The following is a 24,390-nucleotide window of genomic DNA, read 5'->3' on the forward strand; positions in this document are numbered from 1 at the left end:
GCGGTTCGGTTCGGCTTCGGCCCCGCCCCCAACCCTGACCTCCTCTCCGCCTCCTCGCTCTCGCCACACCCCTGACTCGGCGGACGCGTGGCCGGCTGCCGTTGGCGCCTCTCGCCCCGCCAATGAGCGGCAAACACGACACGGGGCAGCTGCTCAGCCACGTAGCTGCCCAGCATGCTGCCTGATTCAAGAGGCAAGGTTTGAGAGAGACCCTGTAGCTGTCACCCTGATGCCCATAGTCGGGGCAGGGTCCCTAAAGATTTCAATTCCCGTTTTGCGCACGTCTGACAACTAGCACTTAGGCAGCTCTATAGACACCAGACTGAGGGCCTCGCCACCGTGGCATTCTGGGAGTCGTAGTCCCTCTACCCTTCCCTGCGTGATACTGGAGGAGGGCAACCAGCTGGACTACAATTCCCAGGGGTCTACGCGAGCTACCTATGATTCTGTCCTACCTGTCCAGTCAGCGCTAGCGCGCCCTCAGGTGGCGAGGGAGATCTGCAGAGCGGGCCGGCGGCTGCCTAGAGCTGTCGGGGGCCGCGCGTTTTTTTCTTTGGGCCACTTTTTTTTGTTTGTTTGTTTTTAAATTGTCCCGCGGGCTTCCCCCCAACTCCGCCCAGCGTCATGACGTTGACGCAAACCACGCCCAACATCGTGACGTTTCACGCAAACCCCGCCCAGCGTCATGGCGCTAGGCCCCCAAATCTCTTCGTCTCCCGGCGTTGGGTTTTTGTTTTTGGCGGTGTGGGCGGTTGGCTGATCGCCCGTTAGGGGGCGGGGTCTCTCCTGGCTGGCCGGAGGGGGGCTGGCACCGTCGGCTGGGCCTAGGCAGCGGGCGCTTGGCTCCTGCTGCCGCCGTCCTGCTGCCTCTGTTTCTAGGGGGCTTAGCTCTGTGCCCCCCGCCCTCTGCTCCTGGGGACTCAGCCCTGCCCCCGCCCCCGGAGGCTGGGGAGGAAACTGAGCGGCTTAGCCTTGCCCCGCCGATCCTTAGGGTGCAGGCGGCAGCACGAGGGGCTTAGCCCAGCCCCCCCGCTGCTACTAGGCAGGGCCGTCTGGGGGGGGGCTTAGTCCTTTCCCCCCCATTCCCTCTTTCCCGTTGTGATCGACACCGCGGAAGGATCCGGCCATGGACGTATTCGGGGACTTGCGGCGAATGAACAAGCGCCAGGTACAGGGGGCGGCGTGCGGCGTGTGTCTGCAGACGCGGGGTTTGGTGAGCTGCTCGAGTTGCAGCAGGCTGCTTGGTTCATGGCCCGCGAGTGTGCGTATGTGTGTTGGGCCGCACGTCTCGCTAGCCATGCCAGGGCACCTGCCCTGCTGTGCGCTTGGCGTCTCTTGTGTGTGTTGCATGTGTGTAGTGTTGTCTGCATGTTGGGCGACTCAGTCTTTTGTGTTGTGCTGCATCCAGCGTTGTGAGTGTGCGGTTCGTGCTTGTGTTTTGTGTTGTGTAGCGAGGGCACCTACCACTCAGTGCCAGGCCAAGTTTTTGTTGTGGGTATCTCAAACGTGGTCATTATACGCATAGGATTCTCAGATTTTCACCCTAACAATATAAAGGCTGGAACATCTGTCCTAAGAAATAACCTTCTTTGAAGGCTACGAGGGTTGCATCACCATTTTTTTTTTTTTTTTGGCAACTGGTGGAAAGAAAAGAGTGTCTATGCCTCCATTTTTTACGAAATCACTTCCCTCTACCTCCTTCCCTGCAAGTGAGCAAGTTTGAGACAAAGTTAGTGGGCTCACTGTGGATAGGAAGGGTAAGGTGGCAAATGTGGCAGTCCAGTTATTGATAGGGGATGGTCCTCATGTCACACATGCTCATAGCCAACTTGTTGTCAATATTACTGGTACAAGGGTCTAGGTATCCAGATGCTGTGGAAGAGGGTTCTGAAAACCAGGCCAAAGCACTGTTTGCTTGTAAAACTGCCTCAGACACTGGAACAGGCCCCGAAAATTAGGACATCCTTGGTTTTCAGAGAGTCATCTTATTACATGTAGCTTAACTAGATGCTCTGCTTCTCAACAAGCCAATCTATAATACTTTGTGTTTGTTATGTGTTAGATTGGTAGTGTGCCCTATCTTTTGATGTTGCCTGCCTGCTTGTTTTGCTTTGTAAAAATCCATATACTGTATCCTTGCTACAAATACAGAAATCATGCACATATGTATTGTGGAGAGACAGCTAATACACAAGAACAGAAAGTTTTTTCTAGTATGTATCTCAAAGTTCAGGCTTTCTTTTTGTAGCTTCCTCTCAGAAATTCATTTTTGTTCTAGTAGTAATGCCCCAAACAACAACAATTTTTACTTGGATTTGTCCAATGAGGTAATGTAAATTTAGAACTCTTACCCTGTAACATAGATTTCTTAATTTTGTAAATTAGCTGTGTAATCACTCTAGGCAAAGGGAGGGATGGAGGCGGAAGGAGGGGATGACGTGTGTTAATGTATGTGTTTTCATGCTCAGATAATTGAAGTTAGATATAAAAATAATCCCAAAATTAAAAAAAACAAAAACTTGAGTGCAAATTTTAGGGCTGAACTTGCATAAACCCCTATATAACTTTACTTGTATAAGTAAGTCTCACTGAAGAACACAGCAAATATTGGTAGAGTTGGGCTTACAATTTGGGGCTTCTTGACTCTGAGCCCTGTGCCTAGTCTTAGACCACTCTGTCTCTTGTAGGTAAGTGAAAAGATATGGAGAGGTGCTCCTGGTTACTGCTGATTTCTAATTAAGAGAATCCCCAAGCAAAAATTACTATTGGGAGGTGCCGCCAAAAAAAAGTATCCTGGCTGCCAAGACTACTAAACCAAACATTTTTTGGCAAAAATTAAACCTAAATATCTGCAATATTTTGCAAATGTGAGTTTCACATATGAGGACAACAGAGAATGATAGTCCCAAATATTCTTGCCAAACAAAAGTACTGCTTACTTTAACTACAGTGGTTTTGAATGCTGATAGGTTCACAATAAGGGGCCTAGTTTCTTCTGTGTGTGGAAGGAGCTCTCACAAACTATAATAGGAGTGTTATAAGTACAGTCAAGAAGAGAATTAGCACTTTCTCTTTTCTGTTTCTCCATATTACAAAACCACCTCATGGTTTGTCAGCTGGAAGTGTTGGGGGAAAACAGGTTCCAGGAATGGAGTAGTAAACAGCTGTTGTAAGCCACAACTGAAGTGCACTGGCAAACATATGGGGAAACTTAGGCCTGATCCTGCAATGTGAGCTGCATAGGTGAGCAGCTGTACTTGCATGGAGCCTCGTTGACCTTACTGGGGCTCTGTGTGGCTTCAGAAGTCCACCCATGCAGATCACAGTGCAGAACTGGTGCTTTAATCACAAGGTCTGAGTATGTGTTGCTCCTCTAAAGTGCCGCACACCATTTGCAGCGGAGTCCAAGTTAGGTGTTAAGGTGGTTTTAAGCCAGTATTGTGCCCTCCTGATCCTTTACTGTCACTGAGGGCTTGTCTGAGTTACAGGAGCCTCCCCAGGCTGCTCTATGGACCACTTTGCTGCTTGAATTTCCACTGTGCTGCAGACCCTTCCCTGACATGCCCTCATATTTGCCCACCTCATGCCCCCTACCTCAGGGTTTGCAAGGAGTCCTCATGAGGCAGCGTTGCTCCTGTATTCCACCTTGCCTGTGCCAGAGGAACCCTCCCCCAGTTAATTATGGAGTTTTTAGGGCTCCTTTATGTTGCTCTGGCCTCTTCATGTGGCATAAAGGGACAGAGTAGGGGTGAGGATGTCATCCTGGGGTGGAATCTTGTCTCCATGGAAGTCAATGGTGAAATTCCCATTTACTTTAATGGAGCCAAGATTTCACCCTACTCTACATTAGTGTGCCTGTGTCAAGACCATTGTACCACTTTCATGACTATTAATGCACAGCAGTTTTTTTAAAATGAAAAGCATACCAATTTTGTTTCTTGGTTTCAGAGGTATTTCAAATACTGGAAATGACCATATATATTTATGTTTGTGTACACTAAAATATCCATGTTTCATATATCACATAGTTTGTTTTACAGAATAAAATAGTTTACCCTAAGAGTTGGCTAAATGTTCAGAGTATCTGGGTGTGACTTTGGTGAAGGAAACCCACATTAAAACAATGAGGTTAATGAAAACCGGTTTGTAACAGGCATTTCTGCTTTTATTTTTCTCGTCTGTACTTGTTAACTTGACAATTTTATTTTTTTGGGGGGGTTGATTTGTTTGTCTTTGCAGCTGTATTACCAGGTGTTAAATTTTGCCATGATTGTGTCTTCTGCACTTATGATATGGAAAGGTCTGATTGTCATCACAGGAAGTGAAAGCCCTATTGTTGTGGTACTCAGGTATGTCTGTTTAAATCACTACTTGTTTTGTTATAAGGGTAGGACGTATCTCTTTCTGGTGCAAATACACCTCAATTTATTTGTTATCCAATAGTAAAATATTATCACATGGTTAAATAAGCACACAAACCAACATTTTCAAACTGGGGTGCCTAAAGTTAGGCTCTTGAATTCATATTTGGGTATATAAATAAAATACAGCCTGATTTTCAGAGCTGTCAGGTGCCTGCAGTCATTGAGGGCTCTGGGTGCTCAGCACCTTTGAAAGTCCAGATGTTTTAGTTACATGCCTGAATGTGGAAAAGGTGCCTAACTTTTTATTATTTGTTTTCCCATAGTGCCTGGGAATCCTAGTCATGGAGCAGGGCCCTAACATAGGGACCAGGTGGGAAAATATTAGTTCCAGCGGTGAATTGCCTTACAAAGCTAATTAAATTATGGCATATTTTGCCTGTTGAAAAGATCTTTAAAGTTAATATATCTTAGCTAGAAATATTCAGAGTTGTCAACTGCCTCTCTAAACTTTTCACCATCGAAATAACATCTTTCTCACTCAGATATTTTATGATCACATTATATTGATATTAGATTTGGCAGTAATTGTAGCAAAACTCCTCTTCCGGGCAACTATTTATAAGTGTCTGCACTGCTTCCACCTCTCAGTAATGACTACATTTAATGTAATACTTTATTGTACAAGGGCCCCTTCCTGCAAACCTATTGAGGTTGGTCAAATGTGTAAAGTTAAGTACAGGAGGATTGGGCTCTAAGAAATTGCATCAATAAGGATAGTATGTAATAGTAGAATTTTTATTAGGGAACGTATATTTAGACTTTAGGTACAGCCAAACTTCGATGTTAGGTTTTAGGAAATCTTTAAATAACACTTTTTGCATATGTGTTTTTAGATCCATTTTAGATTAAGCTATTTGTCAAAGGGTGCTATGTTTACTGGAGAAATCTGTTTTCTCCATGATCAGATCCTGTACAACTTTATTGTGTGTATATATGTATCTTCTTAGCCTTTGACGAACTGACATAGTGATCTTGATCCCATGAGCAGTGGAGCAATCAAACCATAATGCAGCATATTAATTTATGAATCATGTAAATATATGTTGGAATCCTTCATTGCTTCTGGGGTGCCCACCCAAACATTCAGGAGGTAACCCTGCTTTTGTAGAAACTTCAGTCAAAACAAGCTGATCTCAAATTTTAAAACAAAATGTTTCTACATCAAGCCAGTGAGCTTCACATTTTTTGTAGTAAATTTTAGAGGTACATTGGCAAATGTATATGTTTACCTTGTTCAAGAGATTGGTAATGAGATCTGGAGCCTTTATCTCCTGTAGATTGCTGCCACTGAGTCAAAATCTGTGTCTGGCTATGAAAAAGGATTGTACATTTTTCTGATTATTAATCTTAAATTGCATAATTACAAATCATATCCTGCTTCTGAAGCATGAGACTACCTGCAGGAATTATCCCTTCCTATGTGCAGCATTGCATCATAAAGTATATTTTGACCTACCATTGAAATATAAAGAATTGGCCACTGCTTTGTTGGTGGCACATTAACCAGATTTGATGGAGCAAAAGTCTGATCCAGTATGGAACACCTTTGTTCTTCATTATAGCAGATAGCAGTACTAACATTTTTCCATATAAACTATTTAATTAAATCAGTCTGTTAACTTGTTTGAGATTTGGGATTCATTTTTCACAGGATCAGTCACTTGGATCATTCAGATGCAGGTCACATTTAAATAGCTTTTTATAGTTTTTAAAAGTAGTGTTATTAATGAAAGAGCAAAACTCATGCATCAATTAAAATTACAAATTTGTCAATAGGTATCAAATATTGTTTACTTTTTCTTTTTAGTACATCTTGCATACATCATTATATCTCCAGTGTAATCTTTCTCTGTTTGTTTGTAGTGGCAGTATGGAACCAGCATTTCACAGGGGAGATCTGTTGTTCTTAACAAATTTCCAAGAAGACCCTATCCGAGCTGGTGAAATAGTCGTTTTTAAAGTTGAAGGCAGAGATATTCCAATAGTTCACAGAGTTCTCAAAGTCCATGAAAAGTAATTTCACAGGTTTTATTTTTTCTAAATATGCTTTTGCTTTGTTGTATTTTCAGTTATCTTCTAATTTAATACTGTCTCCTGAAAATGGCAACATATGGTGCAGTGTAAGAGAAACCTTATTTTCAGTATTTAAAGAAACATTTTTGGCCCTAATCGTGCAATAGGCTCCTTGGCAGGCAGACCCCTGTATCTGAGTGAAGCTCTACTGAGTTCAGCATACACACTCAGAGTATTCTAGTAATAGAGGCCCTGATCCTTGACGTCGTGGGTCTCTGTCTGGGGCTATAGGTCCACCTACATAGTGTTTGTTGCAGAATTGGGGCCTTTGTTCCTAGAAGAATGACTTTTACAGCATGAACCTTCAGAAGTCTTAATATTTAAAAATGATAGAGTGAGGTCAGCAGTATACAGAAATCATTTACAATTCTGTCAAATCCACCCCCACCAATAAATGGAGTTTGCCAGAAAACGGATTTGATCCAAATTGAACAAAGACAGTTTTATTACTTGCCAGTCCCAAAAATGATTCATTATTAAAAATAAGAGCTACCGACAGATCTGTTTTACTTTTAAATGTTCTATGACACATTTAATGGGAATAACAGAAGAATGATACGTAAAAAGCAAACACCTATATCCTTATATATGATGGACAACGTCTTCCAAAAGAATGTAGGTGTTTTATATCATTACTCCATAACAGCAGAAATCTTCCACTGAAGCTGCAGGTGTTGATTCAGTCATCCCTCTGTGAATTAATACAAGGTGAACTAAAGATGATGATGGTTCTTCACACAAGTCATGTATATTTAACTTATGATTCCAGTTGAAAGGTCCATTCTTTAGCCTTTTTCAGTGCATATTCATATATCCAAGTACCTTCTTTAATTTAGAAAAACTGCTTAAAATTCAGCGTGACCCTCGAGAGGGCACCCTGGTAGTGGGAAGAAGAGGAGAAGGTATTCTGTAAGGAAAACAAGTCACAGCACCTTCACCTCTATCCTGCCCCCTTTTCAAGCGTGAGTGATGCTAGCTGGAAAAGGGATGGGGCAATGGAGGTGCTGATTCCACACATCCCTAAACAGACTAAGACAGCAAGGTTTCTGTGGAGGTGTGAAAGTTATGCAGAGTGCCTAGCTGCTGCAGGGAAGCTGATGTGCATGCCCTCTGTACCGATAAGGGTAACTTTTCCCTAGGTCTAAGGAGCTGTAAACTGACTGCATAATCCACTGCTTCAAAATGGAGGAGGTCTTCAATACACAGCAGTGCTCAAGTGCCAACATGCCTTGTGGTTCTGACACAGAAATTGAAAGGCTTTCTCCATGTCTCAGACATGGGAGGATTTGTGGCTGCACAACAGAGGCAACAGTCAGTTTGGTAGGACTATCCTGCAGGGTTGGCAGCACATCTTCTCTGGAAGAGGTTTTAATGGCTGGCATGCTGGGCCAGAACAGGCTGGGAAGAAGCAATGCACAGGCAGAGGTTGAGGTTTGCCCCCTTTATGCTAAGATCTGATCTGTGTTTCCCAATGCAGCTGGATGGTTTTCAGCTCATGGTTTGGTGCTGGGACAGGTAAGAGAAAAGAATGAAAGAATTGGGCTCATTTGGTCTAGAGAAGAGAAAGCTGAAGGCGTCCTGATAAGTCTTCAAATATGTAAAACGTAGTTATAAAGAGGATGGTGATTAATTGTTCTCCATGTCCACTGTAGGTAGGATAAGAAGGAGTTGGCTTAGTTTGCAATAAGGGAAATGTAGGTTAGATATTAGAAAAAGCTTTCTAAATCTAAGTATAGTTAAGCTCTGGTATAGGTTAACTGGAGGTCCTGAAATGCCCATCATTGGACATTTTTAAGAATGGGTTGGAAGAACACCTGTTAGGGATGTTCTTGGTTTACTTGATCTTGCCTCATTGCAGGGGGCTGGACTAGATGACCTCTCATGGTCCCTTCCAGCACTACATTTCTGTGATTCCATGATAGACAGTTTTCTGGAAGACCACAGAGTTCCCCAGATAAAGCAGTATATTTTCTTTTATTTTCAATCTTAATATCACTACATAAGAATAGCCATACTGGGTCAGACCAATGGTCCATCTAGCCCAGTATCCTGTCTTCAGATAGTGGCCAATGCCAGGTTCTTCAGAGGGAACAGAACAGGTAATCATCAAGTGATCCCTGTAAAAGCAGGTTGAGCAATTATATCATTGTAAAGTTAATAATTTTACGTTTGTTTTAATCCTGATTCAAAGTGCTTTATATACACTTCAGCTACCCATGGTATTACTTCATCCGCTGTTGAAATGCAGCCATCTCTAGGGTGAAATATGGCAACTATTTAACAGGAGACGGCAAATAGGCAACAGTCAGGACAAAGCAAAAAAATATCTTTTCCATTTGAAACTACAGGTAGCATTTATATATAATATATATAATAAACATAATGATCCACGATAAAGTTTGGCCAAGTCACTGGGTTTAAGAATCCTGTTCTTACAAAAAGAATCAAGGGCTTTTGGATGCCCACAAGTGGTCAGGACTTCAGTTTTGTGTCTTGTCTGAAAGTTGGCACCTGTAGCACCATGGTTCTCCATAATATGCTTGGCATTGATTCAGTGCTATCTGGGAGGGAAGAGTGCCACCTACTGAATCATCAATATAACTTTTGTAGCCCCTGAGTGTTCCTTAAAGATCTTGCATCTAAGTAGTATCTCCATGCAGCCCTGTGAAAGCACCTAGCATGTCCATAGTGCTTCATATACTTTTTTTTTTAAACAAAACATAATTGCAATATACCAGTCTTTCATCATTGCAAAATAACACAGAGCTAACATAACTGTGATTCAGCCTGGATGGAAAGAATTGCAGCACTTAGCAGTTAACTTTATGTGGCTCTGTGTTTCCAATGCAGTCTTGCTGTTTTATTAAGTGTTTTGGTTTTTATGTAGCAAGTACATCAATATTTCTTTGCATCAAGAAGAGCCATCTTATATTCTTATCTTTAAAATCATATATAATATCAGTGTTAATCATGATTGTGAGTTGAACAAATATATGGAAGTTATTACCTAGCACATTAGATTATCAAGTGCATTAAATTTTCAAGCCCATTCTGCTACCAAGAGGCAGGATACAGGAGCTGACCTTCCCTTCAGTGGAACACATGATTAAACTTCGGTTAACTTCATTGAGAGTAAGGTTAAGCCTCTTAGTTCCGTGATAAATGACGTATCAAATTCTTCACTGGATGTTGTTCAATTCTCTATCCTTCCCCTCCCCTGACCTTTTCAAAATCAGTAGTGTATTTTTCTTGGTAGGGCCACTTTCAGTATTTTAGATCTGTATGCTTACTTTACTGTAAATATGTAGGACTCTGTTCTCCATACCTACATGGATATAACAGTTGTTGATGCTAATAGAAGTTACAAACTTGTATCTGGTGGAAAACATCTCCCTAATAATGAATAGTTGATGTAAAAGCTTTATTATATATACTAAAACTGTCAGTGAAAGCCATAAATGCCTTGATGATATTTATTAAAGAAGTAGAACAAGCAGGACTGAGAGTACAGATTGGTATCTAATCTTATAGTACTTTACTTTTCATCTTCAATGCGCTTTGCAAATATTAATTAATGAGACTGTAAATGAAGTGGAAATTAATTAGTCACCCTGTTACCTTCCAGAGAAAATGGGAACATCAAATTTCTGACTAAGGGTGATAATAATGAAGTTGATGATAGAGGCTTGTACAAAGAAGGTCAGAACTGGCTAGAAAAAAAAGATGTTGTTGGAAGAGCAAGAGGGTAAGGAGTACTTTTCTGTTTTTCCTGCATCAGTAATATAGGAAGTACATGCTAGAAGGTATTTTGAGTTCTATATCAAGATCAATATTGGTAGGAGCACAGGGATTAATACTATATCAAATCCTCTGATCGAAAAGACACAAACCCATCGTAAGAATCAATTATGTTTCAGATGAATCACATTAACTCTTTGTCAGAATACTAACTGCCTGAGAACTTTTATTAAAAAACAAACCTAAAACATTCAGTCAAAAATATGCAGCGGTGGGGAGAGTTAAAGTCTATGGTCAATTCACTATTCTTATTTGGAACTCTGCTTAAAACTATGTAAGAACCTGACCTAAAGGTTCAATGGAAGATCTTCCATTGACTCAGAGGATTTTGTATCAGTCCCTAAGTGTTTGCCAGCCCAAGAGTCCTGGCTGTGTATTGGGCCATCAAGATAACTCTTGGTGGAAGCAGAGTTCTTATGTCAAGTGTTACCCACCCTCCTGAATTGATTTGCCTTATTCAGAATGGCCAGAAACTGGCTTGCCATTGCCACAGAGGTTTTTCCTGACATTATAAAAAGTGCCTCTTTTGAGAAAAACCTTTGGTATCAGGAAAGGTTTTCCATCATTATCTCTGCATTCAAAATCAACTGTTTTTAAGCCTTAATATAAAAGTAAACTAACAGAATTTAAGTTACATCACTCACCAATATAGACTGTTGCTTTTGCAGCTATACAAGAGGGTGACCACGTTTACACGTCCAATCTTATTTTCTTTTTTTAAAACTACCTTACCAAATGTTAAGTAATATGCAGGTTGATGAAGTCTTTATCTGATGAAGGGCGAGGGAGGTCCAAGTTATCCTTTCCTAGGTTGTATTAAAATACACGCTTTTTGGAGCAATGATAATTTAAAGCTCTTGCTGTATGGAACATACATTTTCAATTAAATGTCTAGCTCTAATGTATATTTTGGACAATATTTAGATATCTCTCTATCTCTAAAATTCTTTTACATTTGTCTGCTTTAATTTTTGTCAATTAGCTTTTTGCCTTATGTTGGGATGGTTACCATAATAATGAATGACTACCCAAAATTCAAGGTAAGTCAACATTATTTTGAACATTAGCTTGTTAAGGCTTGTAATTTTATATTTAAACGATAAAGGAGCAATTTCTACACCTAAATAAAATATCTTGTTAACTGATAACCAAATCCACAGATACAAATACACTATCACAGGGAAAATTAGCCATATGGCATATTTTCTTATATACGTTTTGGTTTTCAGTCTAAGTAACATTTAATCAACCAGCTTGTAGGATCACTTTTATGTGTAATTAAGCATGTATATTTTGTGTTCTGATCTAAGATTTGAATTTATCATTTTGATAATTAAAGAAATAAAAATAAGAATAAACTATTTATCAACTGAAGCTCATTTTCATGTGCCAGTAGCGTCTCAAATATATCTAATTTGTCTAATTCTTACAGTTGTAAGCCAATCCAAGAGTTAACATTGAACAGAGATATAACATCTAAAATTTTTTAGAAGGCAGAACTGTAATCATTCTTTGTGTGTTTTTCTTTACAGTATGCTCTTCTGGCAGTAATGGGAGCATATGTATTACTGAAACGTGAATCCTAAAACAGAAGGAAAATGCCTGGCCCAAGATTGAAGTTAAATCTATTGGAAAAACTAATATATTTCAAATTTTCCAATTTCTTTATAAGGTTACACAAAGATGTGAAAACTTTTTTTTGTCTTGTCCAAATAAATTGTAAGGTTAACGAGTAAACTTGTTGTTGGCTGTTAATTATATAAATTAAATATACTTATTTTATATGTGCTTACGCAGTTATTTACAAACTGAGGAAACTGGCTAACTTACTGTAAAACTGGCTGTTTAAGGACCTCAGGGGGAAGGTGAAAATTCCTTGGTCCAAATTTACCCAAATGATGGGTTTTATTTACAGAACTTGATTTGAACAACGGTTAGATGTCTAGCCTAGTGATTTAATATAGTGCCATGAGCAATATTGAAGGGGGAAAAGATTTTACTTTGTGACCTCTCTGTTAGCAATTCTTAACATTCCCAGTTTGTGGGATGAAAAATATAGTTGTCTCAGTAAAGGACTGAGAACTAGGAGCTTATGAGTGCTATTCCTGGCTCTAAAACAGGCTCTCATTGTGGCCTTGGACAAAACATTTATGGCCTGATTTTTCAGAGGTACTGAGCATCCGCCTCTCTGAAAATCAGGCCATTAATCTCACTGTTTCAGTGTTCCTATCTGTGAAATGGTGCTAAAACTTTCAAGCCTCAGAACGGACTTGTGAGGATTTATTAATATTTGTCAATTGCTAAATGAAAAGCACTGTAGGTACTTGGGTAATGATACTACTAATAAATACAGTACCAAGAGAGAGCATTCCTGTCCTGAGTGTATTGTTCTCTTCCTGTCATGTTATATCACAAGAATATTACAAAAAGATCAATGTGCCACTCTAACATTTCCTCTAATACCTGTCTTGTAGTGTGAAACTTCTGGGTTTTTCTTTCCTTGCTTGGTAAAGTTGATTCTCTGTCTTCAATAAACCAGAGATTATTAAACAGCAGAGAGTGCAAGGAAAATAAAGAACAGCATGAAGTTCCCACCCCCACCAGGAGTTTTACTTCTGCTTTAATCCCTTACCTCTACAAAAGTACAGTATTATAACAATAATGGCCCTCCTTCTGTTAAAACCAGCAATGCTAAAAGGCAACCTACTACTGAATACTTCTAAATAGCATTATTTCTTTTGTGCCCCTTAAACCACTGAGCTGTTTCCCCAACAAATTGAATGATAAAAAATAGCTTTCCTGCTGTGACAATAGTGTAGAAATAAAATTGAAGAAAATAAATGGTACATCAGAATAAATTAGATATTTTGAATGCAGTTTTCCTGAAGGAGTGTCTTCAAAGTTAGGAGAGCTTTGTGTTTGAGGGTGACAGGTAGTATGGCTAGTGAGGAGTTCCATTTTTCAGTTTATTGCTGACATTTGGGATTTATTCTCCCCTATTTATATTTATGCAATTGCCTTCAGTGCTAACTTCTGGTTTTGTGAATTGAGTTTTGGATATAGGGGAGTTTTTTCTCATTATGGGGATTTTGTTTATGATAATGGGAACTAGCAAGTGGCCCCATGTAGGGACATTACAAGATGAATTCATTGGAATGGGAAGGGAGCTGGGATATAATGGGTTTGAACATGTCCATTAGGTTGACGCTCCATAAGGGAATTTTTAAGTCTTGGGTTTGGTAGCAGGTGCCTCATTTTAAGCGTTTTAAATAAGTCTTCCATTGAGAAGTACTGAAATGGCTTAGGTGAAATGAGAGAGACCAGGTGGCTGAAGCAATATTTTTTTATTGGACCAGCTTCAATTGGTGAAAGAGACAAGCATTTGAGCTACAAAGAGCTCTTCAAGTCTTCTCCAGATGGAATAGAACATTCTGTGGTCTCTCAGGGAGCGTCTCCAGATATTTGGTGGATGAAGCTGCATGTCCAGTTTTTCACATTGCTTTCATTTGGTTAATTGGTGGTCCACTAACTGCATCGTTTCCAGAGCAAGAGTTGGTCTACTATATATGATAACCCGAGCATATGGCTGTCTACCCCTGCCATAGCAGTATGGTAAAGTTTATCATTCTGCTTGTATGTAGACCACCAACTTTTAGGGGACGATTTAACAGGTAAATTATCTGAACTTCTGTGAGCCCTTCTGTTAGAATCCACACCAATTGTTGAAAAATCCCCCAGGGCACTATGCATGTGGATGTGAGCTTGAATAAGCCCGCATGTGTCTCACTGGAAGTGATGGACTCTGAATAGTATTCTGAAGGTCGAGGAGGAGCCCCCATAAAACTGGCCGTTTGCTTGACCTTGTCTTTGTGTCTGATTTGAATATTTTGGATTCTTGGGTCACCCTTTTGGATGGGTCTTTCATCTCACTGTGTTTCAATGCAGGGAATATCCCACTGCTATATCAGCCCCAGAATTAATTGATTTCAATATAGACTCCTAAATTAATAAATCCTGTGCACCTTGTGGTTTCTTTTGCTGATGCTGAGGTTAACATTGTACCTGAGAAATACTGAAAGAAAGATTTTTCTCTGACCTCTATGCTGGTAATTTTTAAGATTCCTGTTTAGTGGGAGGAAAAGAGGCACAATATAGTTGTCTAACTGCCTTTCCTGTTGGGGGAGGCAATCAAGTTGTTGATAGCTTACCTTCTCATAGTATACTATTAGAAGGGGCTCTTGACATCCTGGCCACTCACTGACCCCTGTTGTGTCTCTGGTCTGGAGGGCACTGTAATGGTGAACAGTGACTTGTAGTTGATGAATTAAATGGAAGACCGCTGTACAAGGTACTTATTTAGACCTACAAAGAACTATGACTAAGGCCAGGTTGGCCCTGTAAGGTGGTGTATAGTTCTGTTTAATGCTTCGTGCTATTAGTAATTCTGTCGGTTAACCACACTGGCAAATCTGTGTTCTCTGTGGGTGATCTACACTGGCATGTGGCTGTTCTACTCAGGCCTACTGTATAGATTACTAATGAGCTCTCTCCCCTGGCTGCTTTAGACTTTGTTTCTAATGTGGATGCCCATAGTCATCTGGGTTACTTCTGGTCAACCACCTGCATTTCTGATCCTTACCATCTTGTCTGCTTAAAGCAAGTGGTGTGGCATAAGTGCCTCTATTGATAGACCTCAGGTGCCTCACTTAGTGAGGAGAGGACGCCTCTTATCCTTAAACATAGATAAGTGCCATCCTCTATGCCTCTTGGCACCAAAATTCAGTTGTGCAAGTAGTTGATTGAGAAAGCTGCAGCTATTCCATTGTTACCTTGTGCTGCCATTTGCCTATACATCACATAACACAACAGGATTGGGACCTATTGGCTCTATCCCAATACAAATAATTGATCTGTTTGGACACTGACATCATGGGTAGATTTTAGTTTGGGTTGCAGGTTGCAACTTAGAGCAAACTTTGACTCAGTAATGTTTTAATGTTATGGAGCTACTGGATTTTTATATTAAGGAGGGAGACAGAACTGAGGTTGGTTAATAATAGAGCTGGTTAGAATTTTTTTAATGGAAAATGGCTTTTCAAATGACACAAAAATACTGTTTTTTTTTTTTATTTGTTTCCTTCAATCTATCCAATGCTAATAAAAATATTTCAATTTAAATAGAAATCTTTTTTTAGTCGTCGTGGTCGTCCGTGTCTCTCTCTCTTCCCACCCACCCACCCAACACACACACACACACACACACACACTTACTTGGCAGGAAAACTTGGCAGAGGTAACTCAAAAAATCAAATCAAAACAATTTCATTTTGATTTGCTTCCTCAAAAATATTGGTGAAACCATTTCATTCAATTTTTTACAGGAAATGCTTTTTATATTGGCCCTAAAACTGAATACAAAACTGTACACACAACTGCAACCCACATCTATCAATTATAATGTGGTCATAATCAATATAATGTTTATCTTAAAGACCATATGCTGGACCTTCATCAAGATCAATTTAGCACCATGTGTTCAAGTTTTATAATATCTCTGCATGTGTGCTCCAGCTGTATTCACAAAACCACACTTGCTATACTGAATGACTTATCAGGGTATGTAAAATAGGTCAAAATCTCACAGATGGGGAAAATGAGAGAACCAAATGTGATCACATTTATAGACAGACCTCAGAATGTGAAATTTTGAAACATTTAGGCCTGATGATGCAGTCCTTACTTACATAAACTTTTTACTGAAGTCTGTCGTCTTTGAATAAGGACTTCACCTATGTTTCTAGAGTCATCCCTCAAAAGTGACCTGCAAGGGTAAAAATGAGCTTCTGCCCTTTTTGTTGTTCTTCCTGTTTCATTCTGATGTATAAAGAAGTTTGAAAGGTGGGGTGGTTTCTCCACACATTAGACATTCAGGTCTTGTGTGCACTTGTTTTTCTACCGGGGAAAGCCATAGATTTCAATTCTTACTTAGATTTTCTGCATCCCCTAAATGTTGATTTGGTAACAGAGGTAAATTAAATGTATGTTAGCCAGTTTTCATGTCAAAATAATCTTGAAACTCACATTAGGAGAATGTTTTCTTGCTGCTGTCACCAAATCACTTTATATTATAATATATTATAATTTAATGTCTGCTTAATATCATTAATATTTCCAGTAGAAAGGGTACCCTTTGCTGTTGAGAACACTTTGTGGCTGAATGTTGGAAGTTTTTCCCTTCTAGTAATAAGTTCCGTTTATCACATTTATTTGAAAATATTACATTTTATGTTTGGTTAGTAATTAGTAGATGTTACAGCAATTATTTAAGAGCCATAGTCTGAAAATAATTGTTTTGGGAAGATTTTGTCCCTTGAGTTGCTGACTTAAAGAAGAGGGGGGAAATAGATAGCAGCAAAGTCAAGTAGTGGGATGGAACATGCTCTCCTGGAGTGAGAGGTGGCAGAGTAGGGTTCTAGTACTACCTGATAATGCCATAAACTGAATTTAGACACTGAGGCCAGCTCTGCAGTACACACTTTGGTATAATTCCATTGCTCACGGGTGTGAAAAATCCACACCCCAGAGCGACGGAGTTATACCGACCTTAACCCCGTGTAGACCGCACTATTATGGTGGGAGAACTTCTCCTGCTGACATAGCTACTGCCTCTTGCAGAGGTTGAGTTATTAAGCTAACGGGAGCACGCTCTCTCCCGTTGGCGTGGAATGTCTTCTCCACGAGTACTACAGCAGCGCAGCTGCATTGGTGCAGTTGCGCCAAGGCAAGTTTGTAGTGTAGACCTGCCCTTACTTTCTCTCATGCTCTAACGATTTCAGATGCAGGACACTCTCTCTGCCCCATCCACCATTTTCCATTCTGTTCCCTATGTAATAATTGTTTTCTTTAGATAGAAGCTTCATTCTACACTGGCCTAGCCCATTTTGAAAGGTCACTGTGAGCTATGCCTTCCAAAAAAATACCCCATATAATGGAGAAATTTTATTGCTAGGGCAACCTTATTGCAAATGTCACTTTCTCTTTTGAGTGGGGGAGTGCTGTTTCATTTCACGTTACTTAACTGTAACAAGGTGGAGGAACTGTTCCAAGAGTTAATGACAGATTCTGAAAATATGGAGTTGGTGTGAAGGAGAGCAGGATGCAGAGGTGTCTGTTTTTGTGTCTAGTGTGCAAGGCCCCAAAACAGCCGAATCTTCCAGGCTCAAAGCTATGTGAAAGTTAGACCATTTAGCTGTATAATGGTGACAGATCTCAAATTGCAGTAGGTGAAGTGTCTTTCTGATCCTTCTGTGAAGATCCAATAGTATGGAGGGTGGTTACTTAGTCATTTCTGTCTCAAGTTATTGTTCATCTCAACTACAATCACCAGTCACAAAACAAGGGGAAACAAAAACAAACAAAAAAACACACACAAAAACCAAACATAAAAAAACCCAAGGCTTGTTTATAATGTGATGCTCATGATGACTGAGTATGAATAATAGGATAATACAGTGGACTTGTTATACATGTTTTACAGGAAAAGCATAGCTGTGTATGTAATACAGTTTATTAAAAATAAATCTGCCTATCTCAAACACTGTCTACAATGTTACACTGATCATGCAGGTGAACATGCACAGACTGGTTTTGGATAGTTGGGGGAAGCCCTCAACACTCTCCTCCTTCTTTACTCAGTTAGTATCAGGAAGCAGATGTTTTCAGTCCATGTCCTCTTTTTCCAAGCCTTTTTCCAGGCCCACTGTTGACACTTGCTTATTCTAAAGTGTAGAAGACACTTTCACCCAAACATCTGTCTAGCTTTGGGTCTAGCCCTCAAACAATTTCCAGTGCTTGTCTGTCTGCAGAGTTGCACCAGTTTAATTAAAGGGGTGCTTTTAAACTGATTTTAGTTAAATTGGTGCAAAAGGCTGAGGAGGCTTCCTTATTTAGTTTAAATCAGGCTTATTTGGGTTTAAGTTTAGGTTGTCACTTTGGAACAAGTTTAAACCAAACTGAAAGAAACCATTCTTCAACTGGAATAAGCTTCCACACAGGGTTTGCATTGCTTTAACTAAACCTGTGCAAATTTGTACATAAACAACCCGCTAGACTTGTGTTTATATAGAATGTGCATCTGTGTTTCAGAGGTACTGTAAGCATTGTATAGAGATTCAACAGTACCAGTCCCCACTACTCTGACCGTCCTTCATCACAGCCTCTGTCACTGTTTAAAATACCTAGGCTCTCCCTAGAATGTAAGGTTCCAGTTCTAGCAGAGATGACTAGACTGCTTCCTGCTGAGATAGATTTTTCTCTTTATTTTACTACCGGGGTGGTCTCTTGTATAAGGCCTTAACAATGAAGGTTCTCTCTGCTCTGGATATTAAAGATCTCAGGATACTTTTCTGAGAGCTTTGGCCTGGTCAGCTAAGAACTTTGGAGATCATCACCTTGTAATGGATGTGAAATCAGAGAGGGAGCCCTAAAGAGTGAAGATCATCAAAGAGATCTGCATCAAATGACTGCAATGAAGGATGAGGTCACAGCTCTTCTTAGTTCCTCAAAGTGCTTTCTCTTTCCTACTCTCATAACCTCTGTCTTGAACAGGCTACTTTTTATCTAGCTTGCAATTTCCCTTAGATGCTGAGACTGATCAGAGACAAAATTGTCTGCACTTGATATGAGAGATTGGGGGTGGGGGGAGCTGGGTGCCATTAGCATTCTAGTGGCTTTGAAGTCAGTCCCTACAGCCCAACCCATGGTCTGACATAAATGTTGAATAAGAAGAAGGGTAAGGTGGGCAGCATCAGTACTTTGTGAATAGCTGTCCATCATGATCATTCAGGATCTACCAGAGAGAAACCAGTGAAACCATTTTAATACAACTCCCTTCATTCCAGCAAGGCATCCAGGTGGTTGGGGTTTTCTTTTATTTGAGAGCAATCAAGATACTACAGGCATCAGAAGGAACTTTTTAAGTGGATAAATGAAAAAACCTAATGCTTTAATTGAAGCTGTTTTCCACTTAGCTATACTTCTACAGAATGATCAGAAAAGAAACTCTGTGGGCTTTGCACTCGAGTACCTCAGCAGCCTTTGGGGGTGGAATACTGAATTTGACAATGATCTCTAGGGGAAATGTGGAGACTCTTACTGTTATCCAGTGGAAACTGACACTGGAATGAAAGAGAACCTCGAGCCAAGAAAATAATTTGGGCAACACATGCTGCTGTGTGTATTGTCCTTTGGCTAAGCTCGCTGGAGGGGCTGGTTTTAAAACCAGGTGATTTTGACAGATTTGTTTCCCCACATTTGCTGGTTTTAAATTAGAAACAAAAAGAATAATATTAAGACACATAACATGGGGCAGGGGAACAAGTCCTTCCCATTTCAAGTTGTGATCTTTCCACCACAGAAGTCTAGACACAACTAGATTACACTGTGGGGTATGTTGGATTACCCAGCTTGTTGCATGACATTTTTGTTCATGATGTTTTGTCCGTGGCATTTGGCTTCTGACATTTCACTTTCAGCGGCATACACTGTAGACTGCCATTGGCCATTCAAACCTAGAGTTATGTCAATCATATGCCAAAAGAAAACAATTAATCATCCCAGTTGTCTTAAAATGGCTAGGTACAAAAAAAAATTCACAGAATTTGCTGGTTTTCTGTGGGTTTGTATGCTGCTGGTGCTGCTACAAAAATTCTAAAGTGCTTGAAACAAAGGGGAAAGAACTTTTCAAAGCCCCCCATTTCCTTGCATTACCAAATGTAAGTCTCCCACAGTTGGGGGGATTGTGAACCAGAAAAATGCTGGCAGTTAGTAAGATAACCTCAGCCTGACGGGCAGGTGCACTGGAGATATTTGTTTGAAGGGAAAAGGAGTGTCTAGCTGGGATGGAGTCCCACAGGGCTTGTGCCCTTGAACCACTCGGGCGCAGCCAGTCAGGGCTCTAGTGCTTCGGTGTCTGCCTCTCAGGTCTCCATACATCAGTGCCGCAGCCTCCTGACTCTGGCCCTGAGGTGTTCAGCACTCCTGGAACTCCGCCTGTGGGCCCCTCCCTTGGATGGGGCCCGGGGAGTTCCTCCACACCCAAAGGGCCATGCACCCCGCCTTGTAGTCAGAAGCGATTCACAGCCAGCAGGAAAGTCAGAAGGGTTTATTGGTTCTCAGGTTCACAGCGTAGAAAGACTTTGAGAACTATCAGCTTCAACTAGGAGTTATAACAGCAACCCCCTGGAGAGCCCCATTCGTAGGGCTCCCTCAATGCTGGACCCCCATGGAGGACTGCCCTCTCCCCCCTAGCCACCCCCTCAGAGCTGTCCCCTAGCTCCTCCCAGTCCTTTTGTCTCCATGGGCAAGATTGCCCCTGCTCCTGGTCTTCACCTGCCACAACCTGTTCCAGCCGGCTGACGCAGGAGGACAAAGGGGTCTGGCTGGGGAAGGCCCTTCCGCCCTCCAGTGACCTCTGCAATGATTACACACCCAGGTCTCATCACCAAAAAACAAGAAACGTACTGGGGGGGGGGTGGTGGGGAGAACTGAGGCACACACACCGCACTCAGAGAAACCCCCGAAGATACCTCCATTTCATCACTCTAGCATAATGTGGAGAGAAATGCTCTCTGTTACATCCACCGCTGTTGTTCCCTATGCAGTCTTCAGGATAATATAACTGGCTTTATTTGCAGGTACTAATTGTCTGATTCTAATGGGGATGGGGTCTTGATAAGTGTTCAGTGTTGGACACAGTGTTAGTTTGTTCTGTGTTTGTACAGCATCTAGCACACTGGCAGTGCTGGCCCCTGGGTGGGGTTCCTAGGCACTAAGATAATACAAATAATAAACAATAAGCATAAAACAGCAGAAGGTATCTCTTTAATCAGTAGGATATATTTCTAGTTTCATAGATTTTAATGCCAGAAGTGATCATTTCAAAAGTCCCTAAAAGTACGTTTGCACTTACAGCAGTGTGTACAGTACAGACACTGCACACCCAGCGAGCACAGACATAAATAGCAATATAGATAGTGAGGTATGGCTAAGGCGGGTTGAGTAGAGCGAAGTGCCTTACACACCTCAACCCCCAAAGTACACACCCTACATGGCTCTCTACATGCCCAAGCAGTGCCTCCTATGTCTACACCCCTGCTGCAATGACAGGCTCTGGCAGTGGGGAACGGAGAGAGCTGGAGCCTTGCCCCATGCCTCCCTGCTGCTGGAGCCTTTCACTGTGGTATGTAGCCATCTGTGTAGCGCCTGTACCCTGCCCACCACTGTAAGTGCAGATGTAGTTTAAGTGACTTGGGAGCCCAAGTCATAGTTTCAGGAGATAGGCACTTGTGGCTAGATTTGTATGGGAATCTAGGCACTGACGTCCACCATGTGGGAGCCACTGACCTTTTCAAAGCCCTAGCACTGCTTAACCTCCCCTTGATGCTTAGGTTTCCACCAGTTGGCATTTTCAAAGCAGCCTAAGCACTGCTGCTACTTCATGGCTAATGAGTGCTTGAAGCCCTGTTTCTTGCCCAAGCCTCAAGTGGGATTTTATTAAACGAGGCAAGGGAACACCTGTCTTGCCAGTGGAGCCTGACCCCCTCGCTGTGCTTTGAGCGTGCCTAACATCTGCTACCTCTCCTAGCCTACAGCAGGAGGACAGGATGCAGGCTACTGATAGAGGGGCAGTACGGCACCTGCAAAAAGACAGCCATGAGTGTAGGGAAACGTAAGGGGAACATGAGAAAGGTACTGAGCCTAAGCAGGGGAGAAAGAAAGTATGTTTCAGCTGCTAGGGCATGGGCTACCAAGGTAACTGATCTGCTTAGGTGCCGAATTCCAGGAGAAGGTTCACAATTGAGGATCCCAAGCAGAAGAAGGTGTCTATGTCTGCCCCACCAGCCAGGCTTAGCAGATCAGTCACTTGGGTGCCTAAGCCCCTCTCATCAACCTGCCCCTTTTCTCGGCATTTCACTCCTGGCTAGTTTAGGCAGATCTCTGTTCAGCTGACCGGCTTTGAAAAACCTTTTCTTAAGCACTTAGGCGACTCCATGCATGGGGATAGTTAACTCAGGTCTGAAAATTCCACTAGGCAGCAGGCCTACCTAGGGCTTAAATCTAAGTCAATGGGATTTAGGCTCCTAAAGGCAAAGTTTTCAAAGAGGTTTAAGCACCCAGTGGGATTTTTCAAAAGCGCCTAAACAGGTTAGGTGCCTAAATCCCATGTGCTGAAATACCTTTGAAAATCTGACCCTAAGTGGCTGAGAGTTTTGACATTTGACTTGGACTCCCAAGTCACTTAGACGCTTTCCAAAATTTTACCTGTCATCTGACCTCCAGCATAACATAGGCCAAAGGCCTTCACTCAGTAACTCCTGCATCAAGCCCATAGCTTCTGATTGAGATATAGCATCATTTTAATAGGAAGTAATTTAAATACAGCTGAGGTTAGTCCTGCTTTGAGCAGGGGGTTGGACTAGATGACCTCCTGAGGTCCCTTCCAACTCTAATATTCTATGATTCTATACATGGAACAGATCATTCTCACTGCTACCTTATTTGTGCCCTCTTTGTTTTTTATATGTTTTGCCTCTTACATTTATTAAACTTAGTGTGGAAAAGGACTATCACTGCTATGTCCATGCTCTCCCAGTGTTTCTTTGTGTCTTGCATACTTTATGAAAAAAAAAAAATTCAAGCTACACCCATGATAAATTTAATATATTTCTCTGATACAGTCACATTTTACAGTTTACATTTTTGAATATGTTCAAATATATTTATATATAATTTTTATTTGTATTGCTATCATTATGTGTTTAATACAGTTTCAACCACTAGCTATCCATATAAAAATAGAGAGAGATCTGAAGCCAAACTTCAGATTTAACTACACCTGAACTTTGCAAGTGTTTGAAATATGCATCTAGATCCCCAAGCTGTGCCTACTTCATGGATAAAATTAGGACTTCAGTTTCTGGGTCTGTGATTAAACACCTTTCAACCACCTGAAATTTGTATATGTAATCTCAAAATGACATATTCCTTGGTATCCAACATCTGTGAGAATATGTCATTTGTATATATGCTCAATTTTCATGGAAGAAAATATTTTTAAAATAATGAATGGGGTTATTGAGCTGACAGCTGTATTTTTGCCTGGAGTGATGAATTCTATCAAATACTTTATGTGGGAGGGGGAATAAGAGAGCACCTCCAGTGCAACACATTGTGTTGTACTCATTACCAGTGTAGTTCTGATCTTGCCCCCGTTTTTACAGCACTCAACTCCATTGACTTCAGTGGGGTTATTCCTGTTGTATGCGGGTATAAATGATACATGTTTTAGTTGTGAGTTGATGATAATCCCTGAAGTTAGAAAGGTGTTCTTTTTTTCTTTTCTTCTCCCCTAAGGTTTCAGGGAACAGCTTTGCAGGTGGAAACCATGAAACTTCTAGGAAGTCACACGCTCCTTTGATAGAAAACCACTTTTCTCAATGAACACGGCTTACTCTCCCGATTCTTACCTACAGCAGCAATCATGCTGAATGCTTTTCTGAACTTTGCTTTTTTACTTTTTTAGTTTCTCCTAGTTGCTTGAGCTTCGGCCACCTGATAATTCTCCAGTTTTCTAAGTCCTGTCCTTACGCTATCACCTGTGTATCTCCTACCTTTTGCCCAATAGCTATCAAAACTTATGTCACAAATTCTACCCATCTCTATTTTCTCTGACACATAAGGTGTTTATTAATTTAGCAGTAGCTCCATGTGGAAGAAACTTGACATTAGAAAAACCCAAACACATTTATATGTGTTTTAACTAGACACCCTTTGCCATAGTTTTAAATGAAAACTAGCAAATGCCAAATGAATCACCTATGTAGATGATTCATTAAAATCACTGACCCTTATTTGCCATACCAGGGTTCATAGCTGTTGTGAGGAAATCCTTCAATGGCAAAGCTTTACAGCATGTCTTGATTGTTGCCACACTCAGGTTCGGGGGGAGTGAAATCTATCTATTTAAGCATTTACATTGTGCTCATTGGCATATCTTCTAAAGAAGAGAACACCATGTTTGGCAAACAGCTCTGGA

The 24,390-nt window shown here is 41.1% G+C and overlaps 1 protein-coding gene across 1 annotated transcript; it reads left to right on the top strand.

Annotated features, from left to right (window-relative positions):
* Nucleotides 1–717: 717 nt before the first annotated feature.
* Nucleotides 718–12,077, top strand: SEC11C (SEC11 homolog C, signal peptidase complex subunit). The gene is made up of 6 exons (XM_067545467.1): nucleotides 718–1,168; nucleotides 4,240–4,349; nucleotides 6,288–6,437; nucleotides 10,123–10,242; nucleotides 11,278–11,335; nucleotides 11,828–12,077. The coding sequence occupies exons 1-6, from the start codon at nucleotides 1,127–1,129 to the stop codon at nucleotides 11,879–11,881; spliced, it is 534 nt and encodes a 177-aa protein (XP_067401568.1). The 5' UTR covers nucleotides 718–1,126; the 3' UTR covers nucleotides 11,882–12,077.
* The last annotated feature ends 12,313 nt before the right edge of the window (nucleotides 12,078–24,390 follow it).

This window comes from Emydura macquarii, unplaced genomic scaffold (assembly GCF_026122565.2).
Source record: "Emydura macquarii macquarii isolate MOO-44397 ecotype Brisbane River unplaced genomic scaffold, CSIRO-AGI_Emac_v2 contig_1045, whole genome shotgun sequence".
Classification (NCBI taxonomy): domain Eukaryota; kingdom Metazoa; phylum Chordata; order Testudines; family Chelidae; genus Emydura; species Emydura macquarii.